Genomic DNA, 24,914 nt, shown 5'->3' with positions numbered 1-24,914 from the left:
GCTGCGATGAAGTCGTCCTTGTCGGTGCCCATGACAGCTGTGTCCATGCCGGTGTGCGGTTTCAGTGCTCTGGGTGGGGTCTGTTCGCGACGAGGTGGTGGTGATGGAGTCAGTCGCATGACAAGGACCAGCGCCCCTCTTTGACCTTTCTCTTTTGCAGGGGTGAGCTTAGCCTCAGAGGTTCCTGCGTGTACCGTGAAGGCGTAGTTCCTGGAGGCATCCTCTTCTGGATTTCAGTGACCGGTGTTTGCAGCGTCGTTAGATTATCCAGCGACACTTCCATAGGTCTAGGGGTGACCAGAGCCAGCGGAGTAGGGTCTGGGCTGACGCGCCTCCTCTTGAGAGCAGTAGATCCCTCGTGATCGTGTAGCAATCATCCTGCAGATCATTGGCCTTGTCAGTACTCGAGTAGATCTGCTCCGGCCTATCTGGAACAGCCCACAGGTCCACGTATGAAGGGAGTTCCACCGGAGGGACCGTCTCCCTCTCCTTCTCAGGAGGCTGCTGGGTATGTGCGTTTGCTGGGTCCTTCCCTGATCCCAGAATGGCTGCCGCCTTAGTCGCTGCTTCCGCAGCTATATCTTGCCTCAGGGCTAATGACACCTCTGGAGTGGCCGCCAACTCCTTCGCGGACACACTCTACTTCAGAGCTATCGCAGAGGCCATCGTTGACTTCGACAATAAGCTAGTCTCCGCTTTTGTCGACTCAGTTGACCTTCGTCAGCTTACCCGCTGACACAGTTCTGCTAGGTGTGGGAACTCCCTTTTGAAAGTGGACCCTTTCCTTGATAGGCTCACTCTAGAGGCCGATGGTGATGGCGATCGCCTTTTGTCCGACTCGGGACCGGCATCAACAGTGAACCTCAAAGGATCTCAATCTCCTCCCAGAGGGAGTTCATTCCTCCGACCGGCAGGTCTTAGATGAGGCTGGACTCTGCCCCCATGGCTGAGTCAGTGGCCTTGCTCGACTTGAGCCATGCTGACAAGTTTGCTGTAGCAGTCATTTTGGTTTTCTTCGAGAAACCACGGCACACCTTGCATTCCTATTTGTGATCCAGATGCAGGCAGTATAAGCATTTATGATGCCGATCTTCCACGAAGACGTTCCTTAATCCACACTTTGCACAGAGTTTGAAGAGGTTTCAACTTTCCTTCTCTTCACTCATGGTTGAAAGGCGCAAATTAGGCCCAAGGCCGTGCCTTCTCGAAACTTCGATGACGATCCAAAGGTGGATGAAGATCTTCACTGGTAGCGGATCCCTGCTGCCTGCTTCTGTCCCTCGTCGAAGACAATCAAGCAAAAATTGGCCAAAATGCTTACTATTTTGGATACAAAGCTGAAAAAACAAGAACTTAGGTCGGAGAGCAAATTGAGTACTCCCAACCCCGGATCGTGCGGTAAAAATCTGAAGATGGCCACCAGCGGTGGAGTTTAGGGAGAGGACTGTCACTGGATGGGGGCAGTATGACCAAGACGACAGGGATTGGCTTAGAGGAGAAATACAGTTTTAAAGTGAAGCTGTTTTTTTCTTTTACCGAAGATTCCCAGCCTGAACACAGAATATTCATGAGCATGTAAATCCATGCCACACCCCATGCTGGACAACGTGGAGATCAGGAAAGGAGGAGAGAGTAAGAGGAGGGGGTCAAGATCTTAAGCCGATGCAGGATGGGACTATACGACTGCACAGACAATTCCTTGGGACACAGGAACTTGATTATGTGAAACCTGGCCCACGGTGGACCTGAAGAAAGGGAAGAGGCGCTTACTGAACCCCGGAACCGAGCTGGGACAGGGCAGGGGTGGCGAGGAGGGGTTTAATGTTGTACTGTTATATGTTATAAAAGCTCAATAATTCTTTTTTAAACCCATCAGGGGAGAGAACACATTATCATGCATGCCAGCATCAACCTCTGAGCAAGGAGCAGGAGAGGAGAAAAAAGAAGTTGCTGGTGCCCGGTTCACCACCTCACACGGCACTTGTTAAGATAGTGTGTGACAAAGTACTCAGAGATACAAAGGGCCTCTCAGAATGTTTTCATACTGGGAATTGAGGTTTGCGACTATGTGTCCCAGTACAGGCCTAAAATGTTAATATTTTGGCATAGACAGTACAGAGACCTATGCACGGCTACATGCATTTGCTCACAATAAGAACGTTTGTAGACAGGCTATAACTGCTGGTATTGCAGGCCAATTGCGCTATGAGATGGCATGGCATTAAAAAGGTGGCGATTAGTTTGAAACTATATCAAATTTTTTTAACCATTTATCAAAGAACAGTTAAGTGTCTTCTCTCCCAGACCCAAGGCTAACCCAGGGTAAGGACACCCGACTCAGGTGCAACGATCAAAGGTGAGTAGAAGGGAGACAGGAGACTTGTTACCAATATCATCCTATGGAAGATGGGTGGCGAGGGGAAGGCAGCAGTCACACTGCTGCTTACTTAACCCCTATTCTCACATTTTCCCAGATGTCTTGGTGGATAGTCTGGGGATCGCTGCAGGGTCGATCTTCTGCCGTTTGTTCCAGTGAGTGGTGCCCTGGAGTGGAGGTTTGAGGATTCTTCCTGCTCAATGAAAATTGAAGTTGCAACCCCTGGTGCAGAGATGCAGAATCCAATCATGCAGGCCCCCTTAGGACACTTCACTGGATGGAAGAAGGCAAGTTCCAGCGACTATCACCGTTTATAGGCAACAGGCGCCCTTTCAGTCGTGGTCAAAGCAGCTGCTCCAGAACAGGTTCTGTTGAAGGTGGTAAGCTGTAATTCGGAGAGAAGGCGACTTGTTGTACAAGCTGGTTACTACCAGAAGGTCCAGACTTCAACTCGGAACGACGAGTCTACTGAGGTAGCCCACGAGAGAGCTGATCAGTACACTGGTGTTAGGGAGAATTCTCTGTTTAGGCTGAATTTCCTAACCTAGCGAGTCCCCCAGCAGCTTTGCTGGATTTTTGGGGTTTATTTTTTTCTCCTGCCAAGAGTGAGACTCTTTTACCCTCACTCTTGGACATGACTTGAGAGTGTTTCTGTGACTTGCTATGCGCTTATGGGCTATGGGGTATTTTTTCCCATAGGCTATCATTGGTTTTTTGAATGTGTGTTACACAGCACCCTCAGTGCAGTAACACAGGGGTGTCATAGAGACCCCCAAACAGACTCCACACCCTGGGACTGACTACTGTCTCCCTGGGTCTGTAAAGTCACCATTGACTTTACTAGTCTTAACTTAGGAACTTAACCAGTACAAACCATCATACTGTGGAAGTACTGGTAGGGGCAATTAGATTGCCCCTGGGTCTGTTGTCGAGGGGGTACTGTCCCGTCCCCCCTCGCCGAGTTTCTGGCTGGTGGCAGTGGATACCACGGAAATATTCCACCGGAATATTTCCCAATGGGATTTCCCATTGATTTTAATGCACCACTTTTTGGTGCAATGTTAAAGATACCGCCGGTTTATTTATTTAATATAAATTCACCGGTTGGGAGTTTTTGCCAGAACTCGCCGCCAAAATGGCGTCTAGGTTCACTTCAGTAACCCTGAACCCGAGTCGAGCCTTTGTTCCACTTTTGGCGGGCTTCTGCACAGAAGCCCTCCAAAGTGGTGCCATTCTGTCTGGGTACCACAGGGGGTGTGGGAGGGGGTTTAGGCACCCTGGACTGAGTTGCCTTGCCAACTCATGTCGCACTCTGGTGTGATTGGCCCAAGTGGTGAGCCACCCCGCTCACCACTTAGCATGTTTGAGTGACAGCTAGGCTGTATGAATGGGGGTTTGCTGCATAAAAGCAGGGTTTTTGGGACTGGTTCTTCAAAAGTCGCCACAGGACCTAAGAAGCCGAAGAGGGAGAAGCCGAGCCGACCTACCAAGACAACACCACCGGTGGAGCCCTGCGGAACCGTCTCACCACTTTTCCCGACGACAGAGGAGATCTACCGCCTGGAGAGTCTTCTTCCCTTGACTGGTGGGGACAACCAGTTTCTGCCTTCTTTTCGCCGCCCTGAAGCATCTCGTGGCCGCCTTGCCTGTGCCAAGCACCCCGGCAACCGGGATACCACTTTTTACCTCAACCGCGAAAGAGGGGTAACATCCTTTTAACCGGAAAAACTCCACGGCTGGTTTCTTCCCTGGTAGTGCAACGACCTTCAGCTTTCCTCCACGATGAGATCTTCTCCTCTGGACGACGCCGCGACTTGCACCCACTACCAGGAACAACTGCCACCGCTGGAGGATCCTTTCCATTTTAAAGGTACCGTGTTCCGCCCGGCTTCCCTTGCCACAGATTGTACGGGGTAGATTTAGCCCTCGGCTCTCGACCCTGGGTAAGCCTGGGACACCCTAACTAAACTTTTCTTAACTGGGAAAAACCTTTTCTACTCACCTGTAAAGACTTGTGACATTGTGTGATCTTGGGCATCTTTTCGCCTGGCTTGCCCTAGAGTGGGCCTGGCAACCGAACTTCCTTGCTCCTCAATAGACTGCCTTTCTAAACTCACTGTGCCTCTCTGAAAAGTGTTTTGCCTTGCTGTTTTCACTTCTTTTGCCTTTCCCCTCCCTTTTTAACTAACTTGTTGGAGTGCCATCTAACGTTAAGCGCTCACCTCTGTTTGGAAATAAGTGGTGTTAACTTAGACTTGTCCAACAATTAACTAGGGATGTACATATAAGTAATAGTGACTGTGTTTTGACTTACTTACCTTTTCTGTGCTAGTGTAATTTATGAGTGTGTTTTTTAAATAAATAATTATATACTTTTACACCTAGCTCTGGTCAGTGTTTGCTTGTACTACTGCGCCTCTGTACCTATTATGTATGCTCTGTATACTGCCTAACTCTTCTTGAGGGAAGTCTGACTGCTCAGCCACAGCTACCAGGTAAATCTGGGTGGTACAGACTGCTACCAAGTGGGTTTACTGCCAAACACCTGTAGCCTTAAATCTTTTGCAGTGGTCCCAGAGGGAACTGCACAGGTTTCTATCTAACAATTGGACAGTGCAGGGACACTTCTAAAGGCTCTAGTGGGCTGCATCCTTGAGACAGTGTTGAGACTAGTTGGTCCCACTAGTCCAAGGGCTGAAGCACCGCTCGGGGCCTTAGGAGATCAGGCCCATCACCAGGCCAGACACGGGAAAGGATGCTGGGCCACTTCAGGAATAGTCTTCGAATCTTCAGCGGGCTGCTCTTCCAAGGGATTCTTAGCACCAACGCAGATCTGACTAATTACCAGGTTACTCCCCATAGTGACCACCTTACTCCTAGTCCATAGTCCCCTTACCTCCATACTTGTGGGACATCTCTCCGTCCTGTGGGACAGGACCGGAGCACTTTGTAAAAAGCATCCACATTTTTTTTAAAAATGTGTCCCTCTCTTTCCTGCGCGGGGCCTGGCACGCGGCCGTAACCCCGCCCACCTTGGCTCCGCCCCGCGCATCGCCCATCAGTCCTTTTCTATCGCCGGGTCAAAGACCCATTAGCAATAACAGAGGAACCTTATTAGAGGGGATGGCGGGCGGGCGTATGGAGGAAAGGGGACAATGGACTAGGAGTAAGGTGGTCACTACGGTGAGTAACCTGGTAATACTCCTACGTCCCATCCCCTTTCCTCCATACTTGTGGGAGATTCCCAAGCACTCCTTACAGGAACTACGGGTGGATGGAAATACCCCTTACTGAAAAAGGTTCTTCAGCACAGCCTGATCAAACTGAGCGTCAGCTCTAGAGCTCATGTCGAGACAGTAATGCTTACAGAAAGCAGATGGGGAGGCCCAAGTAGCTGCCCTAGCGATGGGACTCCCAGGGAACATATTTCTGAAAAGCAACCGCGGCTGCCTTGCCCCACACCAGGTGTGCATGGATACCTTTAGGAGGTTTCAGCATTTGGACGGTGAAAGACTCCGTGATGCAGGCGGCAATCCACCTGGAATTAGTTGCGTTAGACGCCAGCTTGCCCTGAGGGTTACCGTAGGTCACAAAAAGTTAAGAACTCCTATGCTCGGAAGTCCTGTCCAGGTAGAACTTAAGAGCTCTTCGGACATCAAGACAGTGTAGAACTCTTTCAACCTATGAGGCAGGGTTCGGAAAAAAGACCGGAAGGGAGATCGACTGATTCAGATGGAATTCGATCACTACCTTTGGTAGGAAAGCCGGGTTTGTCCGAAGTACTACCTTATCCTTGTGAAAGACCAAGAAAGGATGCTCCATCGACAATGCCTGGGGGCTCACTCACTTTCCTCGCTGACGGCGACCAGAAAGGACACTTTCCAAGACAAGTACTTGAGGTCTACCGTAGCCATTGGTTCAAAGGGTTTATGGCACAGGTCTGCAGAAAGTTAAGCGGAAACCGCTGAGAGATCAGTCCTGCATGACAGAACAGGAACCCCTGACTCTGCTAGGGAGGACACGAAGGACAGCACCGTGTCAATCGTGGCCACCCTCGGATCCAACTTCTTCTCCAAACACCAATGACAGAACCTGAGCCATTTACTCCTGTATTGAGATCTGGTCGAGGGTTTCCTGGCTGCCTGGATAATGCGCATGTTATCCGCAGACAAACTCAGATGCTCTAAAGACTTGAACTCAGGCACCATGTCGCCAAGCTGAGCGATTGTGGGGAGGGGTGCCACATCTGTTCCCCTTGGTGAAGAAGATCAGGAGTTACTGGTAACCTGATTGGCGGATACACCGACAGGTGTTGAAGTTCTGAGAACCAAAACCTGGCCGGCCACCACAGGGCTATCAGTAGAAGGGAACAGTTCACAGTTCTTCAACTTCCAAATTGCTCGATGAACTAGAGGCAGAGGCGGGAAGGCGTAAGCTCTCATGTTGTGCCATGGACTCTCGAGAGCATCCCCCATAGACGAGGCTCCCAGCCCCCCTCTGGAGGCATACTGAGGAAGCTTCTTGTTTACCGCCATAGCGAAGAGGTACACCTCCAGTGTGCCCCAACGCGAGAAAATCCATGAGAGGACCTCCGCCTTGAACTCCCACTCGTAGCTGACCACTGTCCGCCGGCTGAGGGCATCCGCTGTGACATTCAGCTGGCCTGGGATGTGCACTGCAAGCAGCCAGACACCATGATACACGGCCCACTCCCAAATCTGGATGGACAGGTCCACAAGGGGGGAGGGGGGGACAGGACTTTGTTCCCCCTTGCTTGTTTATGTAATACATTGATACCACATTGACCGTTCTTATGCGGACCACCTTGTTGACAATGAGCGGTCTGAACGCCCTGAGCGCTAGGAAGATCGCCAGAAGCTCCAAATGATTTACGTGCAGGAGCTTGTCCTGAGGCGACCAGAGGTCCGAGACCAGAAGAAGCTCTAACGTTGCACCCCACCCAAGGAGGGAGGAGTCCGTTGTGATCGTCACTGTGGGGGCCGGGGTCCTGAAACCCCTGCGCCCCCAGACAGATTGCTGAGAGATGACCACCAATCCAGGTCCACTCTCATGGAATCCGGAATCATTATCCGCATGGAATCCGGATCCACTGCCTGACGCCATGAATTCCGAATAGTCATCTGGGTCCGTCTCATTTTGAGACGAGCAAGAGAAAGAGCCAGTACACACGAGGCCATGAGGCCCAGAAGCCTCTGGAACCACCAGGCCGAAATGCTCTCCGACTGCGCAAACATCTGACACGTGGCCAACAGATCCGCCATTCTGTCCCCGGTCAGATACACTCTGCAGTCGATCGTGTTCCAACGAAAACCCAGTCCTGTGAGACCGTCATGGAGGATTTCCACCAGTTCACCGACAGCCCAAGATGGAACAGGAGCTGAAGGAGAGACTGGAGGTTGCCCGCTGCTGCCAACGGACAAAGGCTGCGTAAGAGCCAGTTGTCCAAATAAGGATACACATGGATACCCTGGAGACGAAGGCCGCAATCACTGACATCTTCGTGAAGACACGCAGCGCCGAGCTGAGGCCTAAAGGAAGCACCCGAAACTGGAAGTGGTCCTCTCCCAAAGAGAAGCGGAAGTATCTCCTGTGTGGATTCCAAATCAGGATATGCATGTACGCATCCTGAAGATCCACCACGCTGAGCCAATCGCCCATCTGCAAAGAGGAGTGAATCTGGCCGGGCGTGATCATCTTGAATTTCTCTTGGGGTAGGAAAAGATTGAACTGGGAAAGGTCTAGGATGGTGCGCAGGCCAGCCTGGTTGGGTTTGGGCACCGTAAACAGCCAGGAGTAGAAGCCCTCCCCTCGCTCCCCAAGGGGAACGGGTTCCACAGCTCTGAGGTCCAGAAGTTTCTGAACCTCGGCCTTGAGGGAGGGTGAGCCCGACAGCTGAAAAGGAGGGTTGAGGGGTGGGGTAGGGGGTAAAGGTAAGCGGAAGCTCGCTCGAGCGACTGACAAGGCCCATCTGTCTTCTGTGATGGTCTGCCACGCATCCCAATGAGATGCAATGCGTCCTCCCACCGGGGTCTCATGCGAGCGCGGAAACCCTCATTTGGCAGGCTTATCGGTGGCGGTGCCACCTGAACCTGATGAGGAGGCTGATGAGCGGGATAAAAACTGCGTTGGCTGTTGTCAATGGAGGTTATTCCCTGCAGGAGTATCCACTCTGCTAGATTTGCGGTCGAGGAAGCCCCTAAACCCAGAGGAAGGTCGACTTTGCGACAACAGTCTCTGGGATTTGAAAGGAGCTTTAACCAGAACAGACAATGATTTAGCTGTCTGAGTGCTATCCTTGGTTTTGGTGAGCTCTACAGTGGTCGAAGAATGAAAAAGCTCCTTATCATCGAATGGAAGTTCCAACACCTTGTCTTGCACCTTTAGAAAATTTAGTGGCATGCAGCCACGCCTGCCGTGAAGTATCAACCCCAAGCATCAGGCCCCGAGCCGAGGCGTCTACGTGATGAGCCGCAGCCTCCAGGAGATCCTGGGCCAAGACCCTGGCATCGGAAAGGCCTCCTTTGAAATCTTCCAGCTTCTCGACCGGGATGTGCTCCTCAAACTCCGACAGACCTTTCCACATCTCCATGTTAGCTCCGGCCAATATCAATTCTGCGTTGGCCTGCCTGAGCTGCAAGGCCAAGTTGGATTTCCTCCCAAGGGAGTCGAGGAGCTTGTCCTCCTTTCCCAGAACCTGAGTAGCCGTCGTGGAAGAGGATGCTGCAGGCCTGGACTGCAAGGTGGCCGCAGCCACCACTATGGAGGAGGGAGGCGGACAAGACGACAGGGCCACCTCTTCCGAAGAATGCAGCCTGTACCTCGCGTCAATCTTTTTATTGACAAAAAGTCCAGAGTGTGGCTTTTACCAGACTCTTCAGACCTCGGCCAGAACCTCCTTCTGCAGGAACAGGCCGGTACGCGCCAAAGCTCCAAAGGAGACAGGGTGAACGCCCCAGAAAGCACGCCCTCCTGCAGAGCGGGTGCCTCGGGCACCGGAACATCTAAGAAACTCATGTCCAGTACCCGGTCATGAAAGGCTCCGATAGAGCGGGGAAGGTCCTTGTTGTCCTGATCGCCTTGAGGGTCATCTGACAGGTCAGGATCCTGCTGAGCCGTGTCAGGCACTGCCTTGTCCACTGGGGACAATGGAGGCAAAGGCGGGAGAGCAGGGGGGGCCACCACGGGCAAGGGAGGCGCCGGCTGAACCACCGGAACAGGTGGACCCGGAGGCGCCGGTGGACATATATCCTTGAAAAGCCCTTTGAAATATTCCCTCATGGGGTCGGGGCGCATAAGCGCTTGAAATTTACCGAAAAAGGCATCCTCAGGATATTGTCTCGGGACCTGAGGAGGCCTCTCATGAGGTGGACAAATCCAGGGACGTAACGGGGAAGGGTGCCACACCGGCCCCTCCACCGACGTATCCACATAAATCAAAGGAGCCGCCCCCGCGGGCAACGAAACATTGTGCGGAAGAGGCATCCGGGCGTTCCAATCATAAAACGGCCGGTAAGGATGAGCACAAGGGACCTTCGGTTCACCCAAGAGACCGAGCCCTACACCAGAAGCCGATGGCGTAGTTGTAGGGGTAGCACCTAAAATGGCCGCCGTGGTCGTGGCAGGAACGGGCGCCATTTTGTCCTCATCGGAGGGGAACTGCGGCACGTGAGGAAGTGAGGCAGGGGTCCCCGTCGATGGATCAGGGGTCTTAATCTTAGCCTTAACATAAGGAACCTCGGCTGAGCCAGTACTATGAGGCCTGGAATGTTTTTGTGCATTACCAACCACCTACTGAGCCTTCGAAGGAAGGACCTCGGCACTGTCGTTAAAAGAAGAACTTTGCTTCTTTGTCCCCTCAACAGATCTGGTTGTCACCACAAGAGCGGGAACGGTGCGCTTTCACCGACAAAGCCTTGACCGGCCTCTCAGAACTGTTGGTAGCTTTAGCTTCTGTACGAGGGACCTCGGACCCAGGCCCGGTAAAAGCCTTTTCTGCGCGGGCCTCGAACATCCGTTCGGTAACTACAAGCCCAGCCAAGGCCTCGGGGCGCACCCTGGTTTTGTTTTTGAGGGAAGCTGACAGAGGTCTCAGAGCGAACTCCGGTACCCCACGACTCAGTAGAACTGGGTCTACAAACAGCCCCCACAGGAGGGGCCTCGGAGCGTACTCCGGTGTTCACAGGCCCCTTACGGAGACCCTCAGAGAAAACTCAGGTAGAATTATTAGGCCCAACGGGCACCTCAAGGCGAACCCCGGTAACAGAGCGATCAACAACCCTCCCGGACCAAGAGGACCCGGAAAGTGCATGACACTAAAAGGACTTTTCAAACCTGAAGGCAGGAAGAAGGCCAAACTCCAATATGTCCAAAGAACAACCGAAAAACTACTTGTGGCACAGCCAGTTTGGGGCATAAGCCATGTTTAGTAGCCATACGCAGTTAACACAAACGTGCATAGCAAAAATAATGCAAAAACCGTAAAAATGTAACTACTGCCACCAAAAATCCTATGCGTAAAAAGTGAGGTTGATAATAAAAAGTACCCCCCTACACTGCATTGTAAGATGTTGTGCGCAATGTTAAAAATACAAGAATTCAAAAGGGAGGACATGTATTACTTACCGTAATAGCATTTCTGATGATTGTATCTGCTTAGATTCACATGCTGTGCATATGGTCTGACATCCAGTGGTGCATCTGGTCTTTCGAGGACCGCAAGGGGACGTCGGCATAAGCGTTTCTGTAACACTATCCCTATCGTAATGTGTAGTGTACCCAAAATCCCTCACGCGCCGAGGTCCCTCCGATTGTATTTTTTCTGCCATGAGGGAGCCCAAGGCTATAGTGAGTGAGTACATAAAGAGAGAAAGTAAGAAGTCTATGTTCCTTCCACCCCGAGCGGGGAGGTAGGGAGGGCGCATGTGAATTCAAGCAGATACAATCATCAGAAATGCTGTTACGTTAAGTAATGCATGTCTTCTGATGCTTGTTAATCTGCTTAGAATCACATGCTGTGCACAGACTAACGAGCAGTACCCGGAGTTGGAGGTGGGTTGTGAGAAGGAACAGTAGAGAAAAGATGTCTTAGTACTGCTTGTCCCACCTGAGAATCAGACCTAGAATGAGTGTCTAGGCAATAGTGTTTTGTAAAGGCGTGTACAGAACTCCAGGTTGCTGCTTTGCAAATGGACTCCTGGGGAACATTTGCAATGAATGCTATGGATGCCCCAGTGCCCCGAGTATAATGTGCTATAGGCTTGAAGGGCAAGAGTGTAACATAGTGTGATGCATTTAACAATCCACCTTGAGATAGCGGATTTGGAGACAGGATCCCCTTCTCTACCAGCCGCCACTGAAATGAAAACTTGGTTTGTTTTCCTGGTAGAACATGACTGCCCTGCGCACATCTAGTGTGTGTAGGCTTCTTTCGGCCATGCTAGTGGGATTCTGGAAAAAGGGAAGTAGTTCAATCGATTGGTTCACATGGAACTTCGAGATGAATTTAGGCGCAAGTCTGGGGTGAGTGCGCAGAACTACCTTATCCCTGCAGACTGTAACAAAGGGGTCTAGAACAGAAAGTGCCTGTAGCTCGCTAACCCTTCTAATAGAAGTGATAGCCACTAGGAAGGCAGTCTTGTAAGTCAGGTCTTTTAGACTTGCTTTATGCATTGGCTCAAAGAGAGATCCCATGAGCCTGGTTAAAACCACATTTAGATCCCATCCAGGAGCTGGGTGAGAAATGGGAGGATAATTCCTCTTAACCCCTTCCATAAAAGCCTTAATCACCGGTATCTTCCACCACAACACCTTTTGTTGTGATGTGGTGTAGGCTGAAAGAGCAGCCAGATGAACCTTTAGGGAATTGAAGACCAACCCAGTGTCCAAAGATGGGTAAGGTACAGCACAATATGTGTGGGTGAGCAATCGATGGGATTGACACCCTTAGAATTACACCAGATGACAAAACCTTTCCATTTGCTGGCATAGCAATAACGTGTGTTAGGTTTTCTAGCTTCCCTGAGTAGTCCATGCACCTCAGAGAGCTGTAGGTGTCCAAAATCTATGACCTCAGGAGCCAAGCTGCTAAGTTCAGAGTTTGTGGGCATGGGTGTAGGGTCTCCCCCTGTCCTGAGACAACATGTTGTACGGGCACGGTAGTTTTACTGGTGGGGAGAGAGACATTTCCATTAGAGGGGCAAACCAGGGTTGGCGGGCCCACATGGGGGCCACCAGTATCATGGTAACAGGTCCCTGGTGCATCTTGTGCACTATCTTGTTGAGAAGGGGAGTCGGGGGGGGGGGGGGGGGGAGGGGTAGCGTAGACATTTCTCTGACCATGTTATCCAGAGACCGTTCCCCTAGGAGCGGTTCTGCGGGTACCTGGAGGCATAGTCTTGGCATTGGGCGTTCTTCTGAGTTGCGAACAGTTCGATCTCTGGGAAGCCCCATTCTGCGAAGACGTTGGACACTATGTCTTCGTGCAGATGCCATACGTATTCTATGGCCAGAGGGAAATCTCTGCTGAGCACGTCTGCCAAAAGATTGAGTAACCATGGAACATGTTGGGACAACAGAAACATCTTATGTCTGAGAGCCCATATCCAAATGTTTTGGGACAGCTTGGATAGCCCTGGAGAGCGAGTGCCCCCCTGTTTGTTCAGGTAATAGATGGCTGTAGTGCTGTCTGTTAGGATCAGCACTGTCTTCCCCTCTAGTTGCATCTGAAAGGCCTTTAATGCCTTGAACACCGCTAATAGCTCCAGTAAATTTATATGGTTGGAAGCTACTTGTGGGGACCACACTCCATGCGCTGTCTGCTGAAGCAGGTGGGCCCCCCATCCTGTGAGAGATGCGTCTGTCGTGAGAGTGGCTTCCACTTCAGGGGTGGTGAAGGTTTTCCCCTTCAAGAGGCTTTCCCTTGACCACCACTGCAGAGAGAGAACGAGGGCTGGCGAGACAACTACCAGATCTTCCCATTGTCCGCTGGCCTGACACCACTGGCTGTTGAGCCACTCTTGCATGGAACGCATACGCAGCCGCGCGTGAGGAACCAAGTATATGCACAACGCCGTCATTCCTAGCAAACGCACCGTCACCTCCAGACTGGCTACATACTGAGGGATCTTAAAAAGCATGTTCTGAACTCTCTCGTTGTAGGGGAAGACGAGGCAGTCTTTCGTCTGGATTAGAACTCCCAAAAATTGTTTTATTTGACTGGGGACTAGACTGGATTTTTTCTCATTGATCGAGAACCCCAGACTGAACAGAAGGTCTACAGTCTTTTGGGTGTTCAAAAAACATGTGTCGTACGAGTCCGCTGTTATGAGCCAGTCGTCGATGTAAGAGTAAACCAGGACGGATAATCTGCGCAGGTGTGCTGCCGCTACTGCCAGGACCTTCGTAAATACCCTTGGCGCAGAGGCGATGCAGAAGGGGAGCACCTAGATTTGGTAATGCATGTCCTCTATGAACCTTAGATATTTCCTGTGCGCTGGCAACATTAAAATATGAAAGTATGCATCTTTCATGTCCAAAGTTGCCATGTAGTCCCCCAGTTTCAAAAGTGGGATCACCTCCTGTAGCAAGGGGTTTCCATGCGAAACTTTTGAGGTTTTATGAACTTGTTCGCTGGGCGCAGGTCTAGAACAGGGCGCATGATGAGGTCCTTTTTGGGTACAAGGAAGTACACTGAATAAATAACCTTGTTTAGCTGAAGAATAGGGATGGCTTCTATGGCGTCCTTTCCCAGCTGCGCTTCCACCTCTTGATTCAGGATCTCCAGATGGTCCGGTGAGAGGCGCCGTGAGCGTGGTGGTCGGAATTGTGGAAGTCGGGCGAAGTCCAAGCAGTACCCGTGGGCGACCGTCTATGACACACTGGTCTGAAGTCAACCCCTCACATGCCGTGAGGAAAGATGTTCAGCGCCATCCGATCAGGGTGACATGGGAGGGGAGCTGGATCTGATGGTCATTTCTGAGCAGAGGCTGCGGCTCCTCTAGGGTTGGGGCCTCTACCTCTGGTTTTGCTGCGTCGCTGACCCCTTGGTGGGTAGTATGCCGGGCTTCCTGATGTTTGTCCAGCATTAAAGTTTCCTGTGCTATAGTTCTGAATTGCACGGGACTGCCCTTCGAAAGGACCAACGGGAATTACCTCCCGTTTGGAGGGAAGGTTTTTGGGTAATTTGTTGCAGAGACTTAAAGAGTCTCATGCTCTTTTTTGGCTGTTTCTAGGGCCTCATCGATCGCCTTCCCGAAGAGGTTAGTTTCTTCAATGGGTTTGTTGATGAAAGCGGCCTGAGTCTCAGGCTTAAAACCCGAGTTACGAAGCCAAGCGTGCCACTTAAGTAAAGTGACCTGGGCCAGAGACCTGCCTGCTGTTTCAGCCGTGTCCAGAGTGCTTATTACATTCTGGTTTACTTGTTCGCCTCCGGCCACAATGGTAAGAAGCTTGGACCTGATTGGTTCTGGGACCTCATGGAGACCTTCCTGTACTAGGTTAAACTGAGCGTCAGCATAACTCACCAGCAGCGTAGTGTTATTCGATATGAGCGTGGTATATTTGGCAGCCGAGGTAACCCGCTTACCTAAGGCATGCAACCTCTTGGATTCTCTATCCGGAGGCGCCTCCCCCGTAGCAAGGGGTACTCCTTTCCGTTTCCGGGTCGTAGTCACTACCAGGCAATCAGGGGTGGCGTGCCCTTAAATGTATTGAGGGTCCGAAGGAGCTGGCCGAAATAATTTTTCTACCCTTGAATTGACAGCCCAGGTCTGAGCTGGCAACACCAGGAAGGGGGCCAATCTTCTTTTAACAGAATTAAGGAGGGGAATGGCCTGGCTTGAGGCGGGTTTCTCCTTGAGAATGTCTTCTACAAAGTCCTGCTCAGGTACCGCCTCTTGAGTAGTGATTTGAAAGTGATCAGCTGCCTTCCTTAACATGGCATTGAAGACCATTTGGTCGTCTACAGGCGAGGCCTGGTGAGCCGGGGTGGACGGAGGAGAATCCAGGCACAGAACATCAGTGTGCTGATCTTGTTGGGGGAGTGTCCATGGGTCCGTCCCCACTTGCTGGGCTTCTTCCCAATTGTCTGTGGCATCCGCCTGGTCCTCATTGTAGCCCAGCAGGAAGGAAGGTTCTTCATCTTCACTGTAAATGAAGTGATAAGTATCCATCTGAACTAGGTCTTCATGATGGACGGGGACAGAGGGCTGATCTTCTTGGAAATGGGAAGCAGATTTAAGATTAGGTTCTCCACGAGATCTTTTCGGGGAAGGATGTTCAGAAAAATTGATAATTTTTTCAAGACGATCCGTACACCCTTCAAATGTCTCCCGTGTCCACTTAGAGGAGCCAGAAGGGTCTACGGGTGGAAAAATGTCATCTTCCGCCCTTTGATGCCAAAACTTGTCTCTCAGGGTGTTGGAAAGAGGCTCTTCACTGTCCTCCGATTTGTCCGCGGCCTGCGCCATGTTTTTCGACGGAACAGGTATAAGCCCAACCGCGAAGTAATTCTTGCGATACTGTGTTTGATTACCACCGAATCGGCGCATGTTAGTGGGTTTGAAGGTCTATCGGTAGATTTACCGCCTACCGCGACGTTGGAGGGCCTAGCGGTTGGTTTTTCGCGTTGAGGCCTAGTCGTAAACTTTTGGCCTACCAGGCTTTTCGGGAACGGCGCAGCGTCGGAATTCTGCGCTTCAACATGTAAACCTGATTTAGGGGTAGCACCCTTGTTTGTTTTGGAATGCCCAGTCGCAAAACGCTGCTGCGGATGCGGGGAAGGCTGTTGATCTGGACGATAGAAGAATCCACTGAGATTTGACGGCCCTGCTGGCGCTTTCACCTTTTTCGATGTACCCGTCGAAATAGGTGGAGGGGTTGTGTGTTTAGTGTAATGCGTTTTTTGTACACCCCTATCGCCGGGTGTTGTCCCTGAAGCGAGACTAGTGTCAGGCCTTGAAGGGTCGGGGACGGGCGTGGAGGACCTAGAAGTGTCCGTCTCAAGGTCCATCACATCCGCAACGGATGTTTGGTCATAGAAGGTTCCCCCGTCACTTTCGGCAGGTGTGGCGGTGGGGGAAGAAGGTCCCGCAAGCGACATACCATACGCGGCCCACCGCTTTACACAGCGCTCCTTAAAGGTCTTAGGCCAAAGGAGTTTATAAGCCACGCACGCTTCTCATCATGATCTAAGCGGAGACAGGCACGTCCTGTGTTCGTCCTTCCACGGGTACCTGACCCTACACTTAGGGCAGAACCTAAAAGGGCTCCTTTACATAGCAAAAGGGAAAGATGACCAAACCTAGAGGGTAAAGAGGAAAGACATAACGGAAATATGGCCACCCCGACCCCACTCTCCCTACTGTGAGGGCCGGCCAGAGGGTCCGACCATGTGGATGCTTCAGCCGCCGGATTTTAGGTGCCGAAATCCACCGCCGTAGACAAATCCCCCGCAGTCTTCGTCGAAGATGTTCTTGTGACCGAAGTGACTTAACGGGGAATAACCGACAAGTCGGTTTAAGATAAACAATGTCTCTTATGTAAGAGCTCCGCTATAGGGCGACCAGTTATCTGGGCAGAAAAAAACAATATGAGGGACCTTGGCGCATGAGGGATTTTGGGTACACTACACGTCACGATAGGGATAGTGTCACAGACACACCTATGCCAAAGTCCCTTTTTGGTCCCCGAAAGACGAGATGCAATACTCCGCGGTTACCACTGGATGCCCGACCATATGCACGGCATGTGATTCTAAGCAGATTAACAAGCATCAGAAACAAAGTTTCTCAGTACTGATAGTCTGAAGGAATTAGTTTTGCCATAATATGCGAGCAAAAAGGGAAGTGAAGACGAGGACTTTACTTTCCTTCAAAAAGTCAGGACAGGACCAAAAACAGATCAAAAAGAATGGGGTTCCATAGGAAACTATGGAGGGAAAGTTGCTAAAAGAAAATCTTTCCTAACAGCCCGTATAGCCAGAAGAGAGAAAATGATGCAACATGCATTGATAATTAATGAACAATGAAAATGTTACTTATCGATCCCCATTTATGTCCTGATGCGTCTTTGCCATGGCAATTATATTCTGCACAATGTGCATTCAACACTATCCAATCCAGGGGTCATCGTTGTTAGGAAGGATTGGGCCCAAAGGTACTACTTGCCTATTTCTTTGAGAAAAGGTTAGTCCTCCAGGGAGCTGTGCAAGGTGTGTGGGCATGATAGCACCACATGAAGGCCTAGGTCTTAGAGGAGGAAAACTTGCTCTAATAAAACCTTTTTTATTTACTTTAACGAATGTCTGCTTGGCCAGGCAAAGCAGGGACTACCCATCCTCTGAGGTAGATTGCTCTTTACCCTTTGAGTGTTGCAGGCATGTCGCTTTGTCAAACCACAGCCCCCTTTATAAACTTTATGCAGCAGGGTAAAGACCTTAAGTCACTCACATCCAAACAACCATATGGTCTAGCAAGATGCACAGGAGCCATAGTCTTCTCCTGACCAAGGGAGAAGACACCTTAAACATTTGGGGAGGTGTTTGCAAAAGAAGAATTTGAACTGCCCCACAGACCAAAGAAGTAAATGGAGTACAGTGGCACGTACGTTGCCTTATGGATACTTGTCAAGCCACCTTTGATGTCAGCAGCAACCAATGGTGGTGTTCCGAGTCACTTTCAAACCCCTTGTCTCAGTATAAAAAGTGAAAATGCAGCCATTTCAAAACATGAAGAAGCTATGCGAGGAAAGTATTCCTTTAAAGGATCAACTAGGAAAACATTGTTTTGACAATTTTAACAGGAGCAGTTGTAAACATCATTGGTTCCAAAATTCCCTTTTAAATTCAATGACCTTTTATTCAAAGGTCAACTAAAAATAGCCTATCAAGACAAATGAGAGATCCTCAGTAGAAAGCCATAGATTGCTGAATCAAATCGGCACATTAAACATGCTTAACCGGGGCACTTTGAAATGAAATGAACAAACACCAAATCAAGGAACACAAAAAAACAAATCACTTGCCTCAGGAAAGTATAGACTGTAAACAGGGTGAGTTATCTTTGATTTGGTTTCCAAAAGTGCTCTCTCTTTTCTCTGTATGCTTTGTTGCAATTCTTGCCACTCCTGTCGGAAAGAAAGACAAAAAAGACATTTGACTAGCCACCAATTAGCTCTCATATGTAAGCTTTCAGTTCCAAGGCAAAGAAAATGAAATGAGCAAATAGCATGCAATATGTCCTCAAGCGACGTAAAAAAAACAATTATGATCCAAATACAACCAGTGCAGAAGAAATCGTTTTTTTTTAAAAACAATTTTATTGATTTTATTTCAAACAAACAACCAACAAAACTTGCAGTACATATTACAATATTTTGAATTTTATGCAACTCAAACACTTTCTACTGCGTCTCCCGTTCCCTCCCCCCCACCCTAGCCTACACTACTTCGCAATCCGCTTCTTCATCTTGCAGAGGGGTTCTCTCTCCTGTGTTCTCTGCTGGGTCCTGGTCACTCAACCAGTCTTGAGTGGACCCAAACAGTGTGGCTATTAAATGTTTCCAGGCCCCTACAATGTTACTAGCTTCCTGCCATACTGCAGTTTCAGCTTCTGCCCATTTCTGAAGGTCTTTCCACCATATTTCTATCCTAGGTCTGTGACATGCCTTGCATCCCATGGCAATTCTACGCTTCGTGAGTATATACGCCAAATCCTTTAGTTTACTTATATGTTAAAGTTTACGTGGTCTGGGAAAACCCCCTACCAAACATGCCCATGCTATTTTCAACAGTTATCTTAATCCCTTTTTCCTCTAATCTGTGGGCTACTTCTCCCCAAAATTTCTCAATTTCTGGCCATGCCCAGAACATGTGCGCCATCCCAGTGTTTTCTTTGCCGCATTTGGGGCATATTTGTCGTTCTGCGTTTTTAAATTTAGCTATCCTCTGGGGTGTCACGTAAGCCCTGTGGGTTATGTAGAGTTGTATTTGCTGTAGCCTCGCATTCCTTGACACTTTCTTGTGGTACCCTTGGGCCCGCTCCCACGTCCCATCACTCATAGAGGCACCCACTTCCTCTTCCCAGTCCCGTCTTAGTTGTACTACTTCGTTTCCCACTTTGGACATCACCAGCTCATATATCCTGGATATCTCATGCCCTCCCTTTGCTATATCATATATTGTTTCTATGGCAGTGTCCGGTTGCTCTTCCAGTACTATTTTGGACCATGTCTCTGATTCGCCGGACCATCCTATGATATGTAATATATTGTCCCGTATGCAACCCCGTTTCCTCCAACAACATTGTAAATTCCTTTATCCTCCCCCTCTTGCCATATGTCACCCATTGTTGCTATCCCGATCGGTTCCCAGTGTTTCCCGATCATCTTCCTTAATTGGCCCTATTTTCCCGTCAATGCAACCAGTGGCACATGCGGGGAACACGGGTTCTCCATTATCTGACAGGTCTTATGCCATATTTTCCACCCCAATGTCATCATCTCTGGGCGCTCTTCCATATCTGATTTGGGCAACCATATCATTTCTTTCAGGATGAATGGGGCACAGTCTGTCTAAACAACCTAGATTCTGAGGTTGGGTCTTCTGATAGCCATTTTGCCACGTATTGTAGCTGGCTCGCTAAATAGTAGATCTCGTAGTTTGGCAGTTTTATACCCCCCTTATCATACGAATTTTGTAACTTCCAAAGGGTGATTCTGTTCCTCGTCCCATGCCAGAGAAACTCCCTATATATGCTATGCATCCTAGTAAAAAATCATCTTGGTATCAGATATGTTATGTTCCCGAAATAATGCAATAATCTCGGCAGAACTACCATTTTCACATTGCCCCTCTTCCCATCATCGCCAAGGGGAGCTTTACCCAAAACGTCATACTATTTTCGATGCTCTTGACCACTTTCTCAGTATTATGTGTGTGCTCTGCCTCCACCGTATCGTAGACGTCTATCCCAAGATATCTGAACGAGTTGATCTCCCACGGTATTTGTAAAACTGGTAATTTATCTCGTATGATTCCAACATACCTACCCAGCGGAAATGTACATGATTTTGGGGGGTTCACCGCTATGCCAGACAGAGCTGCAAATCGCTCCATTACTTCGAAACATATTGGAGGTTTTCCTCAGGGTATTGTAAATACAACAGCATATCGTCAGCGTACAAGGAAATGAAGTGCGGTTCCCCATTTATGTTTATCCATATTATGTCATACTGTTGCCTTAGATATATATTGCCAGGGGCTCTAATGCTAAGATATACAGCATAGGGGACCACAGGCATCCCTGTCTAGTACCGCTACTAAGTTGCCACCTCTCAGATATTGCTCCCGTTTTAACCCTGGCCAGCGGTGCGCTGTATAGCAGTTTGACCCATTTAAGATACCCAGGCCTTATCCCATAACTGGACAGGGCTGCAATCAGCTAAGGCCATTTAACTGAGTAAAAGGCTTTTATTGTGTCCAACGATACAATTGCAATTTCGCCCGCTTCCCCTTTTGCATGTTCTATAACTCGGTGAAGTCGTCTAAGGTTGTTGGTTATATTTCTATGTGAGACATGCCCGGTCTGGTCTGGGTGTATTAGTTTGTTAATAATCGGTCTCATTCTGTTTGCCAGAACAGCTGTGAGCATTTGGCTGGCTTGATTGAGCATTGACAGCGGTCTGAATGATCCGCAATCTTTGCCAGGCTTATTGGGTTTAGGGAGCGCTACGATAATCGCCTCTCTCAGGGACTCTGGCAACCTTCTACTTCGTATGCCTCATTAAGCATAGCTAAAAGCAGGGGCAGCACCTCATTTCTATACATTTTATAAAATTCGCTAGGGAGTCCATCGGCCCCCGGAGTCTTGCTAGTGGATAGCTGCACTACCACCTCCCCTAATTCCTCCAGGGTAATCGGGGCATCTAAATCCTCTCGCTCCTCCACGCTAATTCGTGGCATACCTATGTCTTCCAGTGTTTCCCTCATTTCCCTGCGGTTGCTTCCCCCTTCATCCTCATACAATTGTTGATAGTATTCTAGGAATTCCCGATTCACGCCCTCTTGGGGATCCACTACACGCCCATCCTCCTTCGTTATTACTCTGATTGTTGGTCTGGGAGTCTTGCTTTTATATAACCATGCTAGCACCCTCCCTGGTTTATCTCCTCCCACATTTTGTCTCTCTACATACCTTTTATAGTTTAGATTGCACAGTATCTCCCAGTGTCTTGCACATTCCTGTTGCAGCCTGATTATGGTTTTAGTATCTTCTTTAGTATTGCCCTCTCTTCTCATCACTTTGTCTAACTCACTTTCCGCTTCCTGTAGTTCTGTTAATATCCCTCCCCCGTGTAGTCCCTATCCCTCTCACTACCACTTTGAAGGCTTCCCACAGCGTACCAGCCGATTCAACACTGCTAGTATTTGTCTCAAAATAACTTGTTATTTCTTCTCTCAAGTCCTCCCTGAACATTGTATCTTATTGCCTCAGCTCTGAGGCGCCACGTTGGTATCCTTACTCTTGGAGGTCGGTATTGCCATATTAGGACCAATGGCGAGTGGTCTGATAGGACCCTTGCCTTGTATTATATCTGTACTATTTCTGCCATCAGCTCCTGTGTGACAAACATAATCTAGCCTAGTCTGTACATTTTGTGGGGCCGAGTGATGTGAATACTGTCTGTCCTGCGGGTGGCGCATCCTCCATGCATCCTCAAACCTGAAGTCCATCAACAATTTTTTTTTTATTTTTTATTGTTGTATTAGTTTACATAAAACCTTATACAACATGTAACACAAAGGGAAAAAAAAGAAAATATTCCACATTTTATACCTTTCATACAGCCAATACATAAGCATATAAAAATACACTGATGTATAAGATGGAGAAAATGTTATCGTACCATACAGAAAAGGAAACAAAAAAAAAAAAAATTTCATCTAAAAAAAAAAAAATTCTTAAGAAATTCCCAGCCATAAAATCAAATTTCATAGAAGTTATATGCCTTGTTAATATCATTACCCGTTTTTACCCTATAGATACCTACACAATTCTTTATTTTTGGCTTCCAATTCCTCCGTTATATTTTGGAGCAATAAATTCAATGCGAGAATTAGGGAGATATTGACACCCCACATGCAGCGACTCCAGAACAAATTTTTCAACATTTCTAAATCCTCATCAAATCTATCATTGAGGTATAGAGCTCGTTTCGACCCAAAATGGACACATGTTAGGACGAGGTGCTTAAGAGTTTCTAACATGTCAGTTTCTCCACAAAAACGACATGTAAGGCTAGGTAAAATATAATTAAGCACCTTTTCTTTATGTATCCAATGATGAATTCTTTCTAGGGTCGGCATCTGGTTAAGTCTAAAACGCATAAATGTAGTTCTCGCCCTATAACAGGGGAATCTAAGTAGATAAAGGGGGATACATTCCCTTGCATGTACAAATTTAGCATATTCCTTATAGGTTGCATAGGACTCTATTTCATTAACTGTATCCACCCAATCCGCCTTGAATAAGAGTCTCTTAACTAGGCCAGGTCGTTGCACCAAGTCGTCTAAACTAGAGCCTAAAGTATATAATAGAGAATTCATTCTATCGCTGAATCCCTTAATTGATTGGACTGACCCAGATTCAATTACCCTATTCAACCACTCATACAGGGTATTTATAAGAGGATCATTCATTTTTCTAAAAAAGGAAAGCTGTCTCCACAAATATCTGGCTTTAAGTGAGACTAGACATAGTTCATGCCGGATAATGGCATTGGGGATTGCCATGGAAAGGCCCATTACTTCCTTCCATAATTTTCCCTGAACCACATTTAAATAGGAACTCATATCCTTGGTGCAAATATCCAGACCATATAAAAAAACCGGCTCACATTTAGCAAGGTAGAAACGTCTAATGGGTAGGAGCGAAAATGTACATACTCTAGCCCTCAAAAATTTCATTTGAGTCTTTAATTTAGACGCTTTTTCTACAAGACTCAATTTCCACATCTTTAGGCTAGAATTGTTTGAAAAATTATAGCCTAAGTATGTTATGGCCTGCACCTGTTCCACCGGATTGTCCCCCATCTTCCAGACATAAGATTTGACAACTCTCTTCTTGGAGATTACAATCGTTCGAGATTTCGATGCATTGGGGGAAAGATTATTCATCATAGCATATTGATAGAAAATATCCATCCTTCTACGAAGACCCCGTGGGGTACGATCAAAAAGAATGAAATCATCCGCAAAGGCCATCCACTCGATAACCAAACTTCCCATCCTAACGGGAGCGATGGAAGGATCCCGCCACATATCCTCCACATCGCTGACGTACAGGTTGAAGAGCGTGGGTGCAAGTGAACAGCCCTGCTTAACGCCCACCTCAGTATCAATGGCATCAGAAAGGGAACCTTCATAAGATAAGCGCACCCTGACAGAGGTATTTCTATGTAATAGAGCCAAGAGTTGAACAGTCTTACGTGGAAAATTCATTGCTAACATTTTAGTCCACAGTCTATCTCTAATGACCCCGTCAAAAGCGTTAGAGAGGTCCAAGGATGCCATATAAACTTCGCCCATTTTGGTTTGATGGACTGTATCTCTTAAATGAGCCAAAATATTTCCATTCAGGTCTGTTCCCAAACCTTCTCTAAAGCCAACCTGAAATTTACTGAAGCAAGCATTCCTTCTAATAAATTTATTGATGTCCCTTAAAAGTAAAATGCCAAAGACCTTACTAGCTGCATCTAAAAGGGCTATAGGTCTATAGTTCTGGGGATTAAGAACGTCCCCTTTTTTAAATATAGGGACAATAATACTCTGGGCCCAGGTTTTGGGAATAGTATGGTATTTGAAAATATCATCAAATTTGGGTTTGAGCAACTCAGCCCACATTTCAGGGGATGTCTTTATGACTAAGGGGGGAATGCCATCCGGGCCTGGTGCTCTAGAAGGTTTAAGTTTATTAATGGCCCATTTAATATCCTCTAAATCCCACCCACAGTCCTCCACCATGGGGGGACCTAAATCCAAGTCCTGTTCCCTTGTAAAGTCAACAGGTAAAGCAAACTTTTGCTTATAGAAGGCACTCCACACTTCTGCTTGGATCGGGCAGTCAAGTTTGTCTTTTACAGGCATGAGCGTAGAGTTAATAGTTGCCCAAAATTTAACATCTCTGCCCTTACAAAGATTATGCATCATCAATTGGTGTGCTTCATGATATTGATCCATTCTCAGTGATTTGATCAGATTTTTGTGTTTCTATATAATTTTTTTCTTTCTAAGCTGTAATTCGAAAAAAGGAATGGGCAATTTCTTCAAGGCTTTAATTTCACTGTATTTATTACGCTTGGAGGTTTGAATTCTGGAATCACCCACCCTCGTCCTAGGTTTAATGACCTCCCTATCACTGGTGCTACTAATTTTATACACACATGACAATATTATAGTAGGTTCCCCCCAAATCGATGTCTTCACCTCTAGTGATATGAGGCAGCCTTCGGGATAGGTTCC

At 48.3% G+C, this 24,914-nt stretch overlaps 1 protein-coding gene across 1 annotated transcript in view; it reads right to left on the bottom strand.

Annotated features, from left to right (window-relative positions):
- The window catches only part of SEC63 (SEC63 homolog, protein translocation regulator), a 1,285,673-nt gene that overhangs the window by 221,057 nt on the left and 1,039,702 nt on the right, over positions 1-24,914 (bottom strand). The window contains exon 18 of the mRNA XM_069606555.1: positions 18,419-18,520. Within this exon, the coding sequence (XP_069462656.1) occupies positions 18,419-18,520 (102 nt within the window). The remainder of the gene's footprint in view (positions 1-18,418; positions 18,521-24,914) is intronic.

This window comes from Ambystoma mexicanum, chromosome 4p (assembly GCF_040938575.1).
Source record: "Ambystoma mexicanum isolate Mex_15411 chromosome 4p, UKY_AmexF1_1, whole genome shotgun sequence".
NCBI lineage: Eukaryota > Metazoa > Chordata > Amphibia > Caudata > Ambystomatidae > Ambystoma > Ambystoma mexicanum.
Note: the sequence above shows the minus strand (reverse complement) of the source record. Positions and strands in the feature narration are given on the sequence as shown.